This window comes from Neophocaena asiaeorientalis, unplaced genomic scaffold (assembly GCF_003031525.2).
Source record: "Neophocaena asiaeorientalis asiaeorientalis breed wild unplaced genomic scaffold, Neophocaena_asiaeorientalis_V1.1 scaffold130, whole genome shotgun sequence".
Classification (NCBI taxonomy): domain Eukaryota; kingdom Metazoa; phylum Chordata; class Mammalia; order Artiodactyla; family Phocoenidae; genus Neophocaena; species Neophocaena asiaeorientalis.
Genome location: NW_020173397.1, coordinates 13,091,902 through 13,111,745, shown reverse-complemented (window position 1 = coordinate 13,111,745; position 19,844 = coordinate 13,091,902). Strand labels below are relative to the sequence as shown.

Sequence of the window (19,844 nt, the reverse complement as noted above, 5' to 3'; positions counted from 1 at the left end):
GCCTTTCAATCTCACTGGTCTCCTTCCTGTTTCTCAGACTGAGAACGCTGTTTCTAATACACGATCTCAGCCCCACCTGCTGCCTCTGCCTCGAACACCTTACTGCCAGTGCTTCTCATGACTGGCTCCTTTTCATCCTTACATGTTAGCTTAAAATCACCTCCACAAAGACTTTCTTGACCATCCCAAGTTTTCCATGATTTTACCACTTGTTTACCTCTGTCACAGCACTTCTCACATTCTGTAAATAATTTGTTGATCTGTTTATACTCTGTATCCCCACCAAGCTCAAATATTCAATATTTTCTAAATAAGTTACTGAATATCAACTGAATGATGCCCAGTGGTTCAGAAAATCTGTTAATCTGATACCTTCCTGGTCTGAAGTGTAAAAGATTTTTATTATTGACAAGAGAAAGTGAGAATCGATACAATAGTAGCACTATAGATTATGTTTATCCATCACTGATACAGTTTTTAAATTAAAAGTTCAAAAGGGATTTAATGGGGTGTGGGGGGGAAATGCTAGCTGGACGTAAGCTTATAAAAACCAGAGAGAATTATACAAGACTTTAGTTGTATCACATTTTCCAAATGAAAGAGTACCTCATTATCAAACCCCTATTAACAATCCTCCACCACCACTAAAACTACTTTGCTTAAATCAAAGGAAGCTGAACAAATAAAAAGTTGTTTAGCCTTTTAGCTACAGAAGTTAAAACAGAAGCAATGAAAGACCTGTAGCCCATTCTCCATCATTAGCTATTATACTATTGGCCTATTGGAAAATTTTAGCTGTCCACCTTCTTCAGGGACTTCAGTGTTCACAAAAGACCCCTTTAAACTCCAACAACTGTGAAGTTAAAAGGCACTGAATCATGGCAGCGGATGTGTTTCTATATTGAGAATATCTTTGTAATGTGAAACACAACAGACCCAGTTCCTTGTTCAGCTAATGGGTGCTGCTTACAGTATTCATGGCAGGGGAGGTGGACACACCAGCACTCCTCACAGTTTTGACTAATAAAATCAACCCAGGAGATAGGATGTCAGGTTGGCCTCAAGCAGGAAGGGAGGGCTTTGGTGGGGGCCTGCCCAGTCTAGGGTGTTTTACATGAAGCTTTAGGGAGCAAGAGGGTGTGAAAAGATGGATCAGAGTCCCTGGGTGAAGGCAAACAACCTTATGAACAGGGCTCTCGATGCTAGAGGCCCTGGTCCCTTGACTTTGGGCTCAGAAGTAAAGGGCCCTTGACTTTGCTTTTCTGTCACTCAGAGGTGCTTCATTTGGACTGGAATTTGTGAAGCCCACCAGTACAGTTAGTGAAGGTGCGACCTCAGAGTCTAACCTATATGGACCACCTGGGGCCTCTGAGAGGATTCTTTTATAAACTAGGAATGAGGATGATGACATATCTCAGAAATGTCTTATGAAGATGCAATGAGAAAACCCAGGCAAAGCATTTAACAGCAGTTATTAAACATACATGGAGTTCTCAAGACAATGTTAACTGTTGTATTTTCTACCACCTAGCACATGCATCCAATAAATATTTACTGAGTCCATGAGTAAATGAAAGTCTCAGTTTCTGTTGAAGTTTACTCTTCTGCTTGAGAAGGGGAAAAACCTGTGTAAAGGTAAAACAACAGGTCTGCCTTCTAAGACATCAAATAGGATGGCAGATATGGACATTCCAGTTGCAAGAAAAGCATTCTGTTTTTGGTTTTAGTTTATACATCATTCTCATAAATTTGGTTGGTTAGTATCCAGCCTCTACAGTCCGATGAATTCTGATTGGGTTCCCAAAAGTTTCACAACCTACAAAGGCAAGAAGAGGTCTGGAGTTTACTCAAAGTAGTATCCCTTAGGGCACTGTCCACAGAATCCTACCTAAGAAGGCAGCCATCTACACTTCCCTTGGACAGCACACTTCTCTCTTTCCTACAAGTAACTACCTTGACACACAAATAACAAAATGATCTAAGTTATGGCTTCTCTCCTCAGAGCGAGTATTACCAATATCTCACCAATCATTCTGAGAGATCATTTCCATCAGAACCAAAGAGAAAAAAAATAAGGCCAAGGTTTCCATTCTAGGGTCAGAATAAAGTTGTTCATTAGATGTATTAGATTTAATAAAGAGCCAAAAAGGAAATGTAATTTTCACCTCTTCTAGGAAGTCGTCCCTGATCGTCCAGCATCCACAATGGGATTGGTACACCTTTCCCCTCTGTGCCCATAACATTAAGCCATGCTTCTACCATCACTGCATTCCTAGGGGTATGCATCAGTCTCTCTACAAGGCAGTGAACACCTTAGACGCACCAACTATTCTTAGTCATCCTTGTGCCCAACCAACCTCAGTGTCTGAATCATTTGAGGCACCCAATCACTGTTAAATGAATTAACATCACACAGAAAAGATTACTTAAATTACAAGTGTTTTTTGAGTCCTTCCTTGGTTTCCTTACAGTCCACTCTCTTATTTTATCCAAGGGTAATAAACACAACACTATGGCAAGGATGGAAAGCTACTGTATAATACTGTACAATATTTATTTTTTTTTCCATCAGTAGGCAGATGAAGTAACAAAAAATGGCACTGAAATGAGCATTCTTGAGGTACCTTTCAATTTAAATGAACAAACATCCAGTGATGCTATAACTGAAAGCACAGCTGGGTGATATAAATAGGGACTATCAATACCATGACCTGCTAGAGCTCAGAGAGAACCTGGCAGAAAGTGAAGCTGTCTTTGTCTAAGCAGACTTGCTCCTGGCAATATCAGAAGACCTGACCATCCCCACATATTGGCCAAGGCTGTTTAGTGGCATTAGACAGGAGGACCAGCCTGAGGAAAATCCTAAACTAATTTCTGCCAGAAAGCTGGCAGCAGGCAAAGCTGGCAGGTTGACATCTCCCGTCATGACCTCCCACCTTTCCACCATGGCCCATGGGGCTGCTGCTCCCTTAGTTTTGCCTTCTCCCTAAGCCAAATTTAAGGACATGACCCAGTGGCATAAGAGAAAACCCAGTGAGTGTGTACATCATAGAAGCCCTGCTTAGCAACTGTGAACCTAGATGGAAGGTTTCTTGGAGTGTTGGTTCTCTTACTAATTTTTCCATTCAGTAACCATTTATGGAACCTACACTATGCTCTGGGTACCAGGAAAGCAAAGATGAATGGGAAGCTCCCTTGGCCCTGGAATGGAGAACTAAGCTTTGTCCTGTGTTTATACGCTGGCTTCCTGAAGTCATCCCTAAGAGCAGGGGTCCCCAACCCCCAGGCCACGGACTGGTATGAGGCAGCACGGCAGGAGGTGAGTGACGGGCGAGCAAGCGAAGCTTCATCTGTATTTACAGCCACCCTCCATCGCTCGCATTACTGCCTGAGCTCCACCTCCTGTCAGCATTATGGCGAGTTGTATAACTATTTCATTATATATTACAATGTAATAATAATAGAAATGAAGTGCACAGTAAATGCAATGTGCTTGAATCGTCCTGAACCATCCCCCGTCCTGGTCCGTGGGAGAACTGTCTTCCACAAAACCAGTCCCTGGTGCCAAAAAGGTTGGGGACTGCTGCCTAAGAGTATCAGGAAGGCCCTTTCATCTCCTCTTCATTCTTCATTTAAAAGCTGCATGAATTAATGGGGTAATACTTAAAACCATCATAATCCATTCCATAAAACAGGCTTCAGTAAAGGACCACTGCTATCAAGGAGTCATTCTTAAAGTTCCTCTACAAGTAAGGTGATCATGTACTTTATTGTTTAAATGAAGACAGTTTGAGAGTGAATGTGATTGCTATTAATAATAGTCCTTGAACAACAGATGTATCTAAGTCTATCCAGACAAACCAATACGGATGGTCATCTACGCTTAGAGACACTTAAAAAAATGTTAAATGCCAGATGAATCTTGAAACCTGTCCTGGTTTATGGGAACACATACAATCTCTTTCTTATATGAAGAGTATTGTGTGGAGAGGTCAGCCCACAACTGTCTCATAAGTCATGTGCTTCCTCCTTCTGAGAAACAACACACCGCAAGTTAAATGACAGCCTCTGCCCCCACCCCGCGCACACAGATGTGGTGCACACCATTCACCATAACAGCAAAAACCACAGCAATAGGATGACAACATCTGCACTGCTGGCGGGAATGCAAACTGGTGCAGCCACTATGAAAAACAGTACGGAAGTTCATCAAACGGTTGAAAATAGAACCACTATATGATCCAGCAATTCCACTGTTGGGTATTTACCCATAGGAAATAAAAACACTCACTTGAAAAGACATATGCACCCCCATGTTCACTGCAGCACTAAACAGCCAAGACTTGGACACAACCTAATTGTCCACAGACAGATGACTAGATAAAGGATATGTGATGTCATACACATGTATGTAAAACAGAATATTATTCAGCCATTAAAAAGAAGGAGATCCTGTCATTTATGACAACATGCATCGACCCTGAGGTTCTTATGCTCAGTGAAGTAGTCAGACCGAAAAAGACAAATACCATATGATCTCACTTACACATGGAATCTAAAAAAAGGAAAAACAAAACCATACTCAAAGATACAAAGAACAAATTGGTGGTTGCCAGAGGAGGGGGCAAGGGGTGGGTTGGCTCTTTTTTTCATTTTATGCAGCCAACATTATCCTAATAGCAAAGCCACAGAGAGACCTTACAAAAACAAGTAGAGACCAACGGCCCTCAGAGACACAGACACAAAAATACCAAACAAAATATTTATTACAGAATTCAATAATAAATAAAAGATCATATACCTTGACCAAGCAGGTTCATTCCAAAAATGCAAGTCCGGCTCAAAATTCAATCAATGTTAATTCAATAAATTAATAAATTATAAAGAAAAAAAGTGATTTTCTAAATAGGTACAGAAAATGCATGATACTATTTGGCATCAATTTTTTTATCATTATAAAAAAAACACTCAGTAAACGAGGAATTGAAGGGAATTTCTAATTGTGAATCCGCAAACAGGGAAAAGTAGTAAGGGATTCTGAGCAATAAGAAAGTGAAGGGATGAAGATTTTTCTCATGTTTATGATACACATGTAGGTTATCTATAAAGAAAATATATATTTATGTAAAGTTGTTTTTCAGTGCTACACCTTGCACCTGAAGACTCTGGGAACAGTCTGATTTTTGCATATCAAATACTTTTAGCACTGTTATTGCCCCCCTGTTATCCACATCCCATATACTTCTTTCCTCGCATACTGAAGTGGCTGGTATATGCGCTCAGAAAGACAAAAAAATTCTAATACTTGGTCCACATTTAATCTGAGAAAAATAACAGACTCACAAATCCCTTAGCTTGTTCCATGTTGAATGAAAGGAGAAAAAGATACATAATTGAGGTAGCTTGTTTACTCATTTGGTTTTCATCCATCCTACAGTAGATCAAGCAATATATATATTTAAAATATTTTCAGTTCACTTTCTGACTTTTTTGTAAGTAACCTAGAAAACTCAAGTGGAGCCTTAGTACTATTTATGAACATCTGTTAAACATTGCCAACTCCTGTAACAACCACCTTGGGGAACAGCGTAGCCTCTTAAAAAGCATAATTCCTTAGGTAATATTTATTCTGTTGCAATGTAAAGAAAGAACGGTTTTCATTTTCTTTCAAAATTATGCAACTTTTGACTTCACATAGCTCCATCTCCCTAGAAAATATCAACCAACAGTATATGAGTAATATATTCATTATCAAATCATCTGACGAGCTGTACACTAAATATAGTTCAACACTCCAGTGTTATTTGCAAAAGCACTGAGCATTGTTTGTTTTTTATCTGCTGTTGACGTTTTTAATAGCTGTTACTATATGTCTTTTATGATGGCTTGAAACATTCACTTAGTTCAGGCCAAAAAAGAAGGAAGGAAAGAAGGGAGGTAAATTGGCGAGCACCTCGTTTATATGAGGCACGTGCTATGTTTGTCTTTTTTTTTAACCTGAATCATTCCTTGACATACGTATTATTAGCCTCAATTTTATAGTCAAGTAAATTGTGGCTTAAGTAACCAAAGGAGACCTGGGATGATGTTCGGACTGTACAGTCCATGCTCGTTCTAAGCCAAGAAGCAGAGACAAAGTTCCCCCAAATTCTAAAAGCTACAGAGACTGCTACCAGGATCACCAAACCCATTTCCTCTTCTTCCTACGCATGCATTGAGACTGTATTTCCCAGTCTCTCTTGCAGTTCACTGTGACCATCTGATGAATTTTAGCCAATAGAATGTGAACTGAAGTGATGCAGTATGTGCAAAACTTCCACACGCAATCCTCCATGCTCTTTTCCCCTCTTACATGACTGAAACAAACACAATCCCCAGGTCAACTTTGAGACACATGTGTTGAAGAGGACAGAGTGAAACGATGAAGGATCTGTGAGTCACCACTTACAGGCAGAGCAAGAACACCATATTGGATTCTTATGTGACCAAGAACTCCTTATTGTATCAAGCTACTGAGAACTGGGCAGTTTATAAGTTACATAAGCTAGAATTCCCTAACATACAAAAACAGAAAAAACAATCTAAGTAAGTCACAGTGGGAAATAATATAGTCAATCTAGGGATTACCATACAACCATTACAATAATATTTCTGAAAAACATTTTTAATATTTAGGTAATGCTCATGTGATTATATGGACTTTGAAAAGTAGGACACAAAACTATATGCATAGTATTTTCCCAGAGTTAAAAACAAACATTCTCTCTCAATTATATTTATGTAAATATGTGCACAGAAATAAATGTTGCTGACTGAATGAATGCAGAAGAAAAATGGAGGGAAATATGTTGATCTTAAGGCAGGTTCTCTCTGGGTAATGGGATTATAGGAGGTTTTTCCTTCTTTGTGCTTTTCTGTATTTTCCAAAATCAAAATAATAAGCATATTCCTTTGATAATCAAAAGAGATTTATCTGTTTATGTTTAAGATTTCTTTAAAAAGGCCAATATGTCCAGACAGATGGATAATAAGAAGCTAGCTTTTAAGCCTACTTACCCCAGGCAAAGCTTTTCTACATTTATAACCCCATAAGGTATCTTCTGTAGATTTAGAACTACCACGATATACACTGGGGTGAGTCAAAGACCTCAGGCACAAATAATTCATAGGAAAGACCTGGAAAACGAGACCATGTACATAACTTCTTTGTTCATTCATAATGAGGTACCTTTAAAAAAATTAATAAATAAGTCCATAAATGACAAACTGAAAAGACTGAATAAAACTTATGTTAGTCACCGTGAATACACAATCATAGACACACAGGATATGGTGATATTTGGAACCAGTTCCAAAAGGAAAGCCCCTTTGGTTTAAATGAGGATTACATGAAATCACACTTACAAAATGCTCACCATGAGGCAAGAAACATGGCAAGAGGCCAAAGGTTAAATCCCACCACTATTATTTTTATTGGTTAAAATGTGAGAAGAACTAATCCTTGCCTTAGCCAAAATTCAAGTTGAGGTATAGACTTTCAAAGCCCTGTTCTCATTTGTTTCTAAGGAAACTGACAGGAAGCTAAATGTTCACTCCCATAAAGCCTGCCTGCCCACAACCTGTCTTAATCTCACCTTTCACTTGATGGGTCTCCTGCTACTTCTATTCAGTGAACAGCACAAGACAATTAGGAAAAGACATTCTAGCAAAGAGGAATTCTAGGGAGATGACCAGGCAAGCCCATTTATATGTGCAGACTTAGGAAGAAGAGAAAAGAACATTTTATAAAAAAGGGTGAATCTCTTTGCAAAATATATTCAATAGGAAATATTATTAAAGGTTACAATTTGTTGAACGGGATGCTCTTAATAAACATAGTCAGGGAAAGCCTTTAAGGTCAATTCAGGTGTTCTTTTAGGGAGCATTTGTAAGTAAACACGGGCAAATGAAAATTTTGTGAGTAACAATAATATTTATTGGGCATTTACTTGTCTCAGGACCTACGATAAACACCTTCTGTCTGGATGAGTCACCACCACAATTCCTAGAAAGTAGACACTGTTTCAACCTCTGATGGCCCGCATTTGTCAGCAACCTTGCAATTGCATTCTTGACTGCAGGTTCAAAATAATGGACAGCTGGTATGGTGGTAAAAAGAAGATTTACTACAGAGTAATCAGTGTTATCCTCACCCATCATTGTAAGACAATAATGACCACCATCTCAACACAAAGGTTATAAGAAGATCTTTTTGCAAGATCCTAACCACATAATGTGATATGACAAAGCCACAACAATCAAGGAGGCTTACTATGCATTTAATTGCCTACAGGATTTACAGTACATGTCAATCAGTAGTCAATGGGCAGCAGTTCCCTTTTTATATAAAGTACAACTCCTTAATGGTGTAAGTAATTCACCAGGCTTTAGGATGTGATTATATAAAACGAAAAGAATAAGTCATCATATTGACGAATGGAAACACGTTGTAGCTGAAAGCACTCCAAAGCTGGCCGAGTTCAATAAAAAGCTCCGTATCTCCATTTTAGGAAGCACGTCATTAGCTGAGAAAAGATTAATTTCTCCATTCACACTTCAATTTCTTTCCCGACAAGAAATAAAACTGAGTTTTTGAAATACAATCTTCTTGCTTAATCAAATGTTGAGAGTCTCATATCAATATGAATGGAATAATTAATAAACTGTGGAGATTCCAAAAACTAAAAAGTGGTGGTCCTAGATAAGTTTTGTCTATGCTTTTATACACATCTTTGAGACAGGCCTTTTGAGTTATGTGAAAGACTTATGCCTTCATTCATTTTTTGTTTGTTTGTTTTGGTTTTTTTGTTTTGCGGTACACAGGCCTCTCACTGTCGTGGCCTCTCCCTTTGCGGAGCACAGGCTCCGGACGTGCAGGCCCAGCGGCCATGGCTCACGGGCCCAGCCGCTCCGCGGCATGTGGGATCTTCCCGGACCGGGGCACGAACCCGTGTCCCCTGCATTGGCAGGCAGACTCTCAACCACTGCGCCACCAGGGAAGCCCAGCCTTCATTCATTTTTAAAGAGAAATAAAACACAACATAAAAATTAGTCATGCACACAATAGGTATTCTGTAATTATTTGCTGACTGTATACATTAAATGTAATCCATACAGGAGAAATCCGTATAATTAATAAATCTCCTGAGAAAATTATACGCAAAGGAAACAACTCCTTCCTGAAAGTGTGATTACAAAAGGTAGCTCATAAAAAATGCTGCAGAAATGAATATTATCCATATATTAAAAACTTAATTCACCAAACCAAATTTACTCTCTCAATCAGACGTAAGTTCATTTTCTGTGCAACAAAATGAGGATCTCGCTCAATAGCTTATCATTATGAATTGTTTCAGAAACAAAAGGTTTGCATTACCCACTTGAAACAAATGGTCAAATTAACAAGATTTCTATAACTACACAGCCAAACATTCTATTGCCCAAAGAGACACAACAAAATGAATCCTTAAGAAAATATCTTCAGATTACACAGTTTCTATAAATTGTGCCTTAGAACTTCATTTTCTGTGCAACAAAATGAGGATCTCGCTCAATAGCTTATCATTATGAATTGTTTCAGAAACAAAAGGTTTGCATTACCCACTTGAAACAAATGGTCAAATTAACAAGATTTCTATAACTACACAGCCAAATGTTCTACTGCCCAAAGAGATACAAAATGAATCCTTAAGAAAATATCTTCAGATTACAGTTTCTATAAATTGTGCCTTAGAATCTGCCACATCTAGTTTTAATTCAATCTTCTAATCTTATTAATATGCATTTCCTATCTTAAAAATGCTGACTCACATATTAAAATCTCCCAAGAAGAACATCATCAAGTTAGCAAAGAGGAAAAATGCTTGGAGAAGAGATTAAATCCAACCTGGCTGGGTAGAAATCCCATCTTTGTCAATTATTAGCTGTACAACCTTGGCAAGTTTTTAACCTTATCTTGCCTGTTTAGTTGCTTTAGCAAAACAATGACGCTGCACTAAAAATGGCAGGCTTTGGCAAATGACTGAATATGATAGACATGAGAAGCATTAAAGATGACACAGGGATATCTCAGCTGGGTGGGAGAAGGAGTTTGGAGCAACCAAGAGATGACAAGCTCCATCTGGGCCAGGAAAGACAGAGATACCCTTAAGTGGATGGCAAACAGAAAACCAGCAATGTGACTTTAAACACAAAGAAAGAGATTTGTAAGATGATCTACACAGAGATTACAATGGAAATCACAGGCATGGCTAATATCAGTATTTATTTTCAAAATATTTTATAAAATGTCATTTTATTTCAAGACATATTCAAATATCAATAAAGTAGAAAGGTAAACAAATACATTTCAATCATTTACAAACTTTGCAAAGTATAATGTGAACTCTCCGAACATACAATCGACAGAATACTCATTATGAGATGTCTCTGATTTGTCTGTGAATTTGCATCATGACAGCAGTGAACCCTTTGGAATTATATGCTGCTGCTGCCGACGATGACAACAATAAAATCTTATATAGCACTTACTGCACGTTACACATATTATTCTTCTATGTAACTTTTTCCCATTAAAATACTGTAATTATAAAGTGGAAGTCCCATTTTCAGGACAGTCAGAAAGACATATGTGTGATCCAGCTTCAACCTTAACCTCAAATCTCCTTGGTAAAACTCCCAATTGTGCTGTTGGTTTTGTCAATCTTACAGAGACAAGAACGTAAACAGGGTGAAGTTTCGCCAGCTTCTTTTCGTTTTGCTCACTCCAAGCAATCTCAATGATGTGCATACCTCCTTTCATATTTACTATCAACTTGTTTCATGTTTAACCAACTAGACTTGGTACCATCTCCTTCTCCAGTACTGTAAATTTCCCGTGACCAAAACTGTCTACTCAACAACAAAAATCAGACATCTTCCTTCTCCCAAAACGACTTACTGAGTAAGAGGAGGATTACATTCATTCAGAAAATGAGGTGCTCGGATTAGTTCTCTAAATGCTCTTTTAGCTCTAAGAGGATCACAGCGAGGCCTTCCCAGGGCCACCCCATCTAAAGGATGATCACAGGTATGCACGGGCCAAGGCACACGTGCAGCCACATCATTCTCAATCCAGTTTCATTCTCCTTAAAAACCACTCCTCAGGAACCAACATGTCTTTTTTAAAAGTTGATTTTCATTTTTTAATTTAACTTTCTTTTATTTAAACTTGCTTCACTGCCTATCTCTTCCCCTCTGTCCACCCTGCCTTGGCATATAAATATCACCTTGCTAATTCTTCCAGAGCAAAAATCCTGTCTGACAAACACAGTCTACAATTCCCACCCACAAAGTGGTGGCTAAATAAATGCTTATAAAACAAATCCATGACTAAGACGCCAATTAGTCCAGTTAAGTCCAAATCTCTTTGAAAATCTGAATGGTAAATTCTCTTAGCCATGCTCCACTTAAGGCGGGTGGGGGGTAAGCAGCTGGCTTCCAGAATTCCCTTAAGAAGGATCCTTAGACCTGGACTACTAGTGTGTCAGCACATTTAAGAAAATAATAGGGAAAATGAGGACCAAAGACCAACCTGAACTCCACACTTCTTGCTCTCATTACCCAATCTCCAAACCAGAGGAGTATAAAACAAAAACGATCCTTTCATGTAATGATGTTAGAATACTAACCTTTACTGAGTCTATTACCACAGTTCACTGCGGAACTCTCATCCAGGTTTAAGTCTAATTTTACTGTTTTTTTTTTAAACCATAAAAACCAATTTTGATAGTTCTTGAGAATAAAACCAATTTTCATTTCTTAAAATATAGACTGCTCTCGGGCTTCCCTGGTGGCGCAGTGGTTGAGAGTCCGCCTGCCGATGCAGGGGACGCGGGTTCATGCCCCGGTCCGGGAGGATCCCACATGCCGCGTAGCGGCTGGTCCCGTGAGCCATGGCTGCTGGGCCTGTGCATCCGGAGCCTGTGCTCCGCAACAGGAGAGGCCACGACAGTGAGAGGCCCGCGAACCGCAAAAAAAAAAAATAAAAATATATATATATAGATAGATAGATAGACTCTCAATTTCTACATTTAGCATCTGAAAATTACAAATTTGTTCCTTTCTAGAATGTAACTTTGAAGAAGAAAAAGGGCTTGCTCATCTTCCACAGCTGCATCCACCAGGCCTAAAACACGTGGTTGACAATAACTATTTGTTGAAAGAAAAAATAAATATACATTTCAACTGAAATAACAGAAAGGATCTGGTGTATAAGCACCAGGGGGAACTCTGAAAGGGAGATAAAAGAACAATTACTAACCAAAGCACCTCATCGCCTACTCTTAAAAAGAGTACAGAAAATTGGAAAAGTGAAATACAGAGCACTCTCAAACTTTGCTACAGCTGCCTGGGAAAGGCCAGTGAGCAGATGGTCTATGCTTTCTTTTTTAATGGCAAACAACTGCTCTCCAAGATTGCAGGCAAAGAATGCACATGCACATCCTTCTAGAGTCCAGATCTGCACTGTCCGACAGGGTAGCCACAAGACAGCATGTGTCTTTCGAACACCTGAAATGTGGCTACTGTGAAATGAGATGTCCTGGTGATGTAATATATAAATCAGATTTGTGAGCATTAGCACAAAAATAGAATATAAAATAACTCCTTGAAAATTGTTTTATATTAATTACATTTTGAAATGATAATATTTTGGATATACTGGGGTAAACAAAATATATTATTAAAATTTATTTCACCTGTTTCTTTTTATTTTTATTAAGGTGATTTAGAAAATTTTAAAATACTTGTGTGGCTCACATTACATTTCTAATGGACAATGCTAATCCAGACTGACAACGAGAGAGTCTATATGGCAAAAGGAGGAATATTCACTGAAAAACAGCAAAATCTGAGTCCTAATTTCTCAATCTATAACTAGGGAAACTGATTAGATTTTCTACCATGTACCAGTGTGCAGTCTCCCTTAAAGGCTCTAAATAGCTTTGGGAGGTAAACACATTAGCACTGATTTACAGACAAGGAAACTGAGGCACAGAAAAGAAAAGGTACTTACGCAAAGTTACAGAGCTGATAAATGAAAGGGCAAAACACTGAACCAAAGTCAGCAGAAGCAGCTGCATAGCACAGGGAGATCAGCTTGGTGCTTTGCGACCGCCTGGAGGGGTAGGATGGGGAGGGTGGGAGGGAGGGAGACGCAAGAGGGAAGAGATATGGGAACATATGTATATGTATAACTGATTCACTTTCTTATAAAGCAGAAGCTAACACACCATTGTAAAGCAATTATACTCCAGTAAAGATGTAAAAAAAACAAAAAAGGACTTCAAAATGCACATTCTTCCCTTTCTCTCCTCCAGTCGCTCAGAGGAAACTTTCCGCATGTTCTAAGAGGCTTAATAAAGGATGCCAACTGTCTTGCCTGACTTACCCTGCAACGGGCTTCTCTCTGACACTTTACACTCTTCAACCAATTTTCTTGCAGCCACTAAACCACAGATAAGAGAACTAGGTGAAACGGTGACTGAGAGACTTGGAAAAATTACCATAGAGTGGCACCCCATATGCTGCTATCTCATGTAACAGAATAAAGTTTTCTTAATTGGGCATTTTGCCCTTGCAACTCAAAGTTCTACACTGTACCTGTCACTGTTAGTATAACCGGTGACAAAGAAATTTAACTAGTGGGAAACCACTACCTGTGAATTCACTAATTTGGCCAAGCGTACTTCATCTACTATGAATTAGCTTACTTAGTCTCTTAGCAGCCTCCAGAGCTTCATTGTCAGTGTCTGCTACAAAGAATCTTTGAACTTTCACTCCGTTGTCAGACATTAGTTTCTTGCTCTGGTATTCGTGCAGGTTCAACCATCTTCTGGGGGTTAACTGAACCACCTAGAGAAATTGGGGAGAGAGATAAGGAGACTTACAACAGCATGAAAAATAACAGTCAACTTATAGGGCCAGTCTTACAGGTACCCTCAGAAGGCAATCAGCAACAGAGATTTTGGAGGCAAAAGAAAAAAAAATCTATAATGAATTCTTCATGCTTGTTTTTCTAATCAAAAATGTTAAGGACAACTACACACACCCCTGAATGAATAAGGTCTGTAATTTAGTTAACAGGAATGTACCAAGGTCAATTTCCTGGTTTTGATACTGTACTCAAACCATGTAAGATGTCAACACTAGGGGACGCTGGGGGAAGAGTACACCTGTGTACTCTTGCACTATTTTTGCAGCTCCCTGTGAGTCTATAAGGACTTCAGTAAAAAGTTACTTTTAAAAATGTTAAGGACTCTGTTATATAGCATATGCTTTCTCCCATCTCCACTCCAAACAAAGCTCAAAGCATTATTTTAATAACTGTACACACAGCATGAATCATCATAAGGTATCTCAGGAAATTTGTTTCAACTCTTTGAGGTCAATGGGCCACAGACTAATCCACTTCTTTGTTGTGGTTTTTAATGGACTCTAGGTACAGTCATTATGTGTTTAATGAGATTATCTCTTTCACACACTAAAGTTGAGTACAGTAACCTGAAAAAGTCACCATTAATGAAACTACTAGTTCCTAAAAACTGCAATTTGTGTATTAAAGTAACTCTGCGTAAGAATCATGTGAAAGTGGCTTTCCAATATGCACTAATCAATTAGTTTATATTTGTGCTGGAAGAAAATAATCAAAGGATGGAGTGACATGAACAAATAAATTCTTCTCATGCTTTAGAATAAGATCGGCATTCCCTATCAAATCCATAAGCCTTGTTTTTAAAAGAAAAAAAGAAAAAAATAAATACACTTAGTTTCATTTCTATCCATGAGTTATGATGCAGAGGAACCACAGTTCACTAGAGGTAAGATAACGATGCCATTAATGCACAAACCAACCAAAAAATCAATCACACAACTGGCTCACAATACTGGTGGTGGAAGATCACCTGACATACCTCCTAGCGGCTTCAGTCAAGGACCTCAGTGGATGTCTGAGCAGTATCATGCAGACCATAAACTGAGGCCCACAGGGCTTTACCACATGGAACCACTAGCTTTCAGGACCTTTAATGTGTCCTTAAAAATGGCATGTTCTTCTGGCATCTCCAAGCTACAACGCACTCATGAAGCTCTTTTAGAAGAGAGGCATTCCAAAGAGGCTCCAGAACCTTAGAGCAAGACTGGGTTCTACTCAAGGACAGAGTGTGCCTTCAACTTCTTTGTGTCTTTATGAAGAATGTGATAGTGCTTGGCATACAGAAGATACTAAAAAATTACCAGCTAGATAGCCAAATAAATAAATCCTGCCTTTTGTCTTTTTTGTCCCGATATAGATAACTTTTCATTTCCAGAAACTGACTTTCTCTAAAAAAAGTAAAAGTCCTTCAGATCTAAAATAAACATAATTTACACACACTTGTAAAAAAATTCAAATTTCAACATGATCAAGCCTCAAGCTCTGTCTTTGTTCCATCCTTATAAATATTGGTAATGATGTTATTAAAATTGAAGTTGCTTGCACTTCTTCTTTAGAAACAGATAATGCTAAGATAAAAATAAACTGTCAGACAAGCAGTGCTCACAACTGTTTACTGTAGATAATTTGTTAACTGTATATGATTTGTTACTCTTATTTCTGAATTTTTAAGTCTTGATGAAATATTAGTAATTTGAAAAACACAACAATTCAAAAATGAATGTACTCGTCAATTTAGTAGTCTTAATAGCAGCTCATGTAACATGCCGAGAAAAAATTCAGTTTGAGGCATTTAGTAAAAGCCCCCTAAAGAAAGAAGAGACTGAACATGATATGTGCCATATTCTGGGACCACTTTTAAAAGGCCAATGGGGAAGGATCAATAGATGAAGTTTATGTTGACGTACCAATTTAAAGCCATTAACAGAAGAAAAAAAGAAATACTGTTTGAAAAGGACATTTGAGAGAGACTAAAAACAGCCATAGTGTGGTCATGGTCAATTTCTTTTCATCAGAACGCTCACTGGATTAATTTTAGATATGTTAATGCAACCTGCTGCAAACTAATTGCAATTGATCCAGAGACCAGCTTCATAGACATATAATACATATTGACTGTTTCTGCATTGACTCAAAATGAAAAGCTGCTTAGAGTCTGTGGCTCTTCAACTGAAAACCAACACAGTGAACATAGTTCCAAAGCCACTGCTGATACTCAAGCTATCACTCCACAAAGTGATCGTTTTACAGAATAACTACCTATAGTTGTCCATCCTAAACTTGGAAGAGTAGGGTCCCTGACTGGATCTAAAACTTCATTAACTCAACTTCATTAATTATGAATTTGTGATATGTCTAGACAGGAACAAGTTAACTCTACTTCTGCATTTTCATGGGGAAGAAAAAATAAGAGCAGTTACTAAGTAGAAGGATGGTGTAAAGCATGCTGCTGAATAATAACAACAACAGTTACCTATTACTGACGGAGCATCTCCTACAGGTTAGCTATTACAATCAGTATTTATATTATCTAACGGCCCAAAAATCATGAGAAGTATTATTATCTTTCTCTGTAACTATCATTAATGAAAACTAACAAATATTCCTAACTGTCCTCCTTCCAGGTACTTCTTCGCCTTAGCTGAAGTTAGGTGAGGCCATGTAACTAGTTCCAGCTAATCAGGCCATGAGTACACATGGTGCGTGATATGTTAGGCCCAACATTTGATTGTCAACCCTCCCACCCACCCAAACACTCTCTCTCTCGACCTGGGGATTGGCAATATTCAAGATGGTAGCTGATCTATGAGCCAGGGGTTAAAAGTGAGGACTGAACATCCCCAGGTAAATCACAATGAATGTGCAGTGAAAAATAAACCTTTGTGGACTTTTAGCCATTGAGATTCTGGGGATCATTTGTTGCTGCTGCAGAACCTAGCCCATCTATAGCACCTAGTCTGTCCTAATAAAACCATCTTACCGTTTAGGAAACCCAGGCTGAAGGTTAGTCACTGGCCCACTATCACAGGTGACTGTAAAACTGCAAAGCTTCGACTGTAATACTACTGATTCCCTCCGTTTGTACTCTGGCTCCACATTCCCAGAGGCCTCTCGGTGATAAATACTGAGACTGGCATGAGCAAGATCATATTGCTGTCTTCAAAAGGTCAAAAATCTACCAGGAATAGGATTCTCATGAAATGCTGGCACAGCGCACGTAAGGAAAAATGCAGCTGCTCCAGGCTTTGGGAGGGAGGGAAGTGGAGATGTGAGCAGGTGCTGTCCCAAGACTCTAAAATGGTAGAAGTAGTAGTTTATTCCAATTCCTAGGTAGAGCGACCTGTTAAAACCCTAGACTAATATCTTCACTGCAGAAGTCAGGAATCTTACAGGGAATCTATGAACTCTGGAATGTAATGGAAGAGAGTTTAAAGATCATCTGACCCAGTGCCTTTCAGTTGTTTCTGCCAGTCATTTGCCTGCTTGCCTTCAAACTGTGTTCTTTGCAACTGGCTCCTGCCTAAATTTGAGACTGTTTGGAGATAGGACAGTGAGAAGAAGATACCAGGCTTCGGCTTCCTCTTTCTAAGTCAGGTGGCCACTCCAACAGTGACTGCATCTCCTCTGAAGCCTCAGGTCCCTCCAGACAGCCCTTCCTTCCATAACTCCAGCTCTTGCTGTCTCGCCACCGTGACTCCTGCGCCCACAAGCTGGCCTGGACTCTGCCAACACCACCCCCTTCCACTCCTTCCACTCCTCAGGCTGGTAGAAGGTTCCTAATGTTGCCAGTCTCTGGGTTGCCTCCCCAGCCCTGTATGGATTCTAATTGTTCTAATACTTTTGTCATGAATTATCTTCCCTGTTAACTCCTATTAAATGACCTGTTGCTCCACAGATTTTGAAGGCGCCCCTTCAAGACATCGCAGGGGAAGAGGAATGGCAGTGGGCGATTATAAAGGTGACTTTGGACTCTTAATCTGCAGCAGTTTCCCAGGAAGTCACATGTTTCATATACTGGGGTTCCAAGGTATAGAAAGACTACTGGGATCCAACCTCCTCATTTTAGAGTCAGAGAACTTGAGGCCTAAAGATGAGAAGTAACATGCCTAGGGATCCTACAGTGAGCCAGAGGCAGAATGAGAAATGGACTAATTCCAATGTTCTTTCCTTTTTTCATACAGATTTTGGCAAAGTGACCATATCAGGAACAGCATCGTGTTCTCAAAACAGCTGCAGGGGGTGGGCCCCTGGGTTTGGTTACTTCTAGATTTGTGCAGACCTTTCCATTGCTCCCTTCCCTTCCATGTTTCTTTGACAGAGCAAGCATTTCTAAGCTTGGAGGGGAAGGGGAAAATACAACTTAAAAGAAAAGCAGCACATAAAGATTTAACAGCCAATGGGAACAAGGGAGCAGAGACAGAAGAAAAAGAATGAAAAATGAGGGAAAGGACAAAGAGAACCAAGAGATAAAAAGACAATGACTAAGCAGGGAAAAATTCACAAGAAAACTCAAAACACAAAATTAGACAGCTCCACAGAAAAAAATGACACGACTGAGAAAGGGTCCTTCACCCCGCAGTTTTAAAATCAGAGGTGTAAAGAGTACTGAAATATCGCCATGGAAGGGAAAAGAAATTGATCAAGGGAGTATAGAAAGAAATGCTATTGAGCTGAGTGCCCCCAAAGGGAGAACGTGTGAGCCACATCTGCCCACTGGCTCTCTGCACTCCCTGCCTTTCTTCAGCCTGACTTTCCACAGTCCTGCTTCACTCAGGCAGCATAACAGAGTCTGAGAGAGAATCAAAAACTCACTAATAACCAGGAAAATAGAAATTAAAACAAAAATGAGAAGCCATTTTGCCAAAAGGAACAAAGCTGCCATTGGATAGGGGGAAAAAATGAATGTTTGATAATGTCACTGGTGAAGGTATTTCTCTCTCATACACTAACCATGCAAATCAAACACCAGTATGACCACCTTCAAAAACAATGTGACAGCACTGATGGTAACCAGAACACCCACATCCTCTGAACTGTGAAGTCTACTTCTTGAGTGTTTAAACTAGCAAAACAGTCACATGTGTACCCGGGATACACATAAGGCTCTTCTGTGTAGTGTTGTACATAATAAAGGGGAAAGTTGGAAGTGACCTAAATGCCCATCAAATAGGAGACCAGCTAATTAAACCACAATATATTCAAGCTATATGAAGCACTGAACACTCCTGTGGCAACAGACTAGCACCACTATCCACGTGTTCCCCTCCATTCTCAGCTCTCTTGCACCTAGCGTGCCAAAACTTTCCAGCAACCCTCCAGCGCCCTTTTCCGGTGGCTGCAAGGACCTGGAAGCCACATGTGGAGACGGTGGAGTCAGAGGGTTGAAACAGCATGGATTATCAAGTTACTACATGGAGGACCCTTGCCTTGGAGTCACACATTTACATGAACAAGAAAGACTTCCCTGGTGGTGTAGTGGTTAAGAATCTGCCTGCCAATCCAGGGGACATGGGTTTGAGCCCTGCTCCGGGAAGACCCCACATGCCACGGAGCAACTAAGCCCGCGCGCCACAACTACTGAGCCTGCGCTCCAGAGCCCACGAGCCACAACTACTGAAGCCTGCATGGCTAGAGCCTGTGCTCCGCAACAAGAGAAGCCACTGCAACGAAGAGTAGCCCCCGTGAGCCACAACTAGAGAAAGCCGGCACGCAGCAACAAAGACCCAATGAAACCAAAAATAAATAAATAAATAATTTTTTAAAAAAAAAGAAAGAAAGAAACCTTTGATTTAATAATAATAAACCTCAGTGGTCAACAGACCACTGAGATCTC

The 19,844-nt window shown here is 39.5% G+C and overlaps 1 protein-coding gene across 2 annotated transcripts in view; it reads right to left on the bottom strand.

The window, feature by feature from the left end:
* SUCLG2 (succinate-CoA ligase GDP-forming subunit beta) overlaps positions 1-19,844 on the bottom strand; it is a 255,537-nt gene that overhangs the window by 180,740 nt on the left and 54,953 nt on the right. For both annotated transcript variants that reach the window (XM_024747042.1, XM_024747043.1), the window contains exon 2: positions 13,791-13,932. In XM_024747042.1, the coding sequence (XP_024602810.1) occupies positions 13,791-13,932 (142 nt within the window). The remainder of the gene's footprint in view (positions 1-13,790; positions 13,933-19,844) is intronic.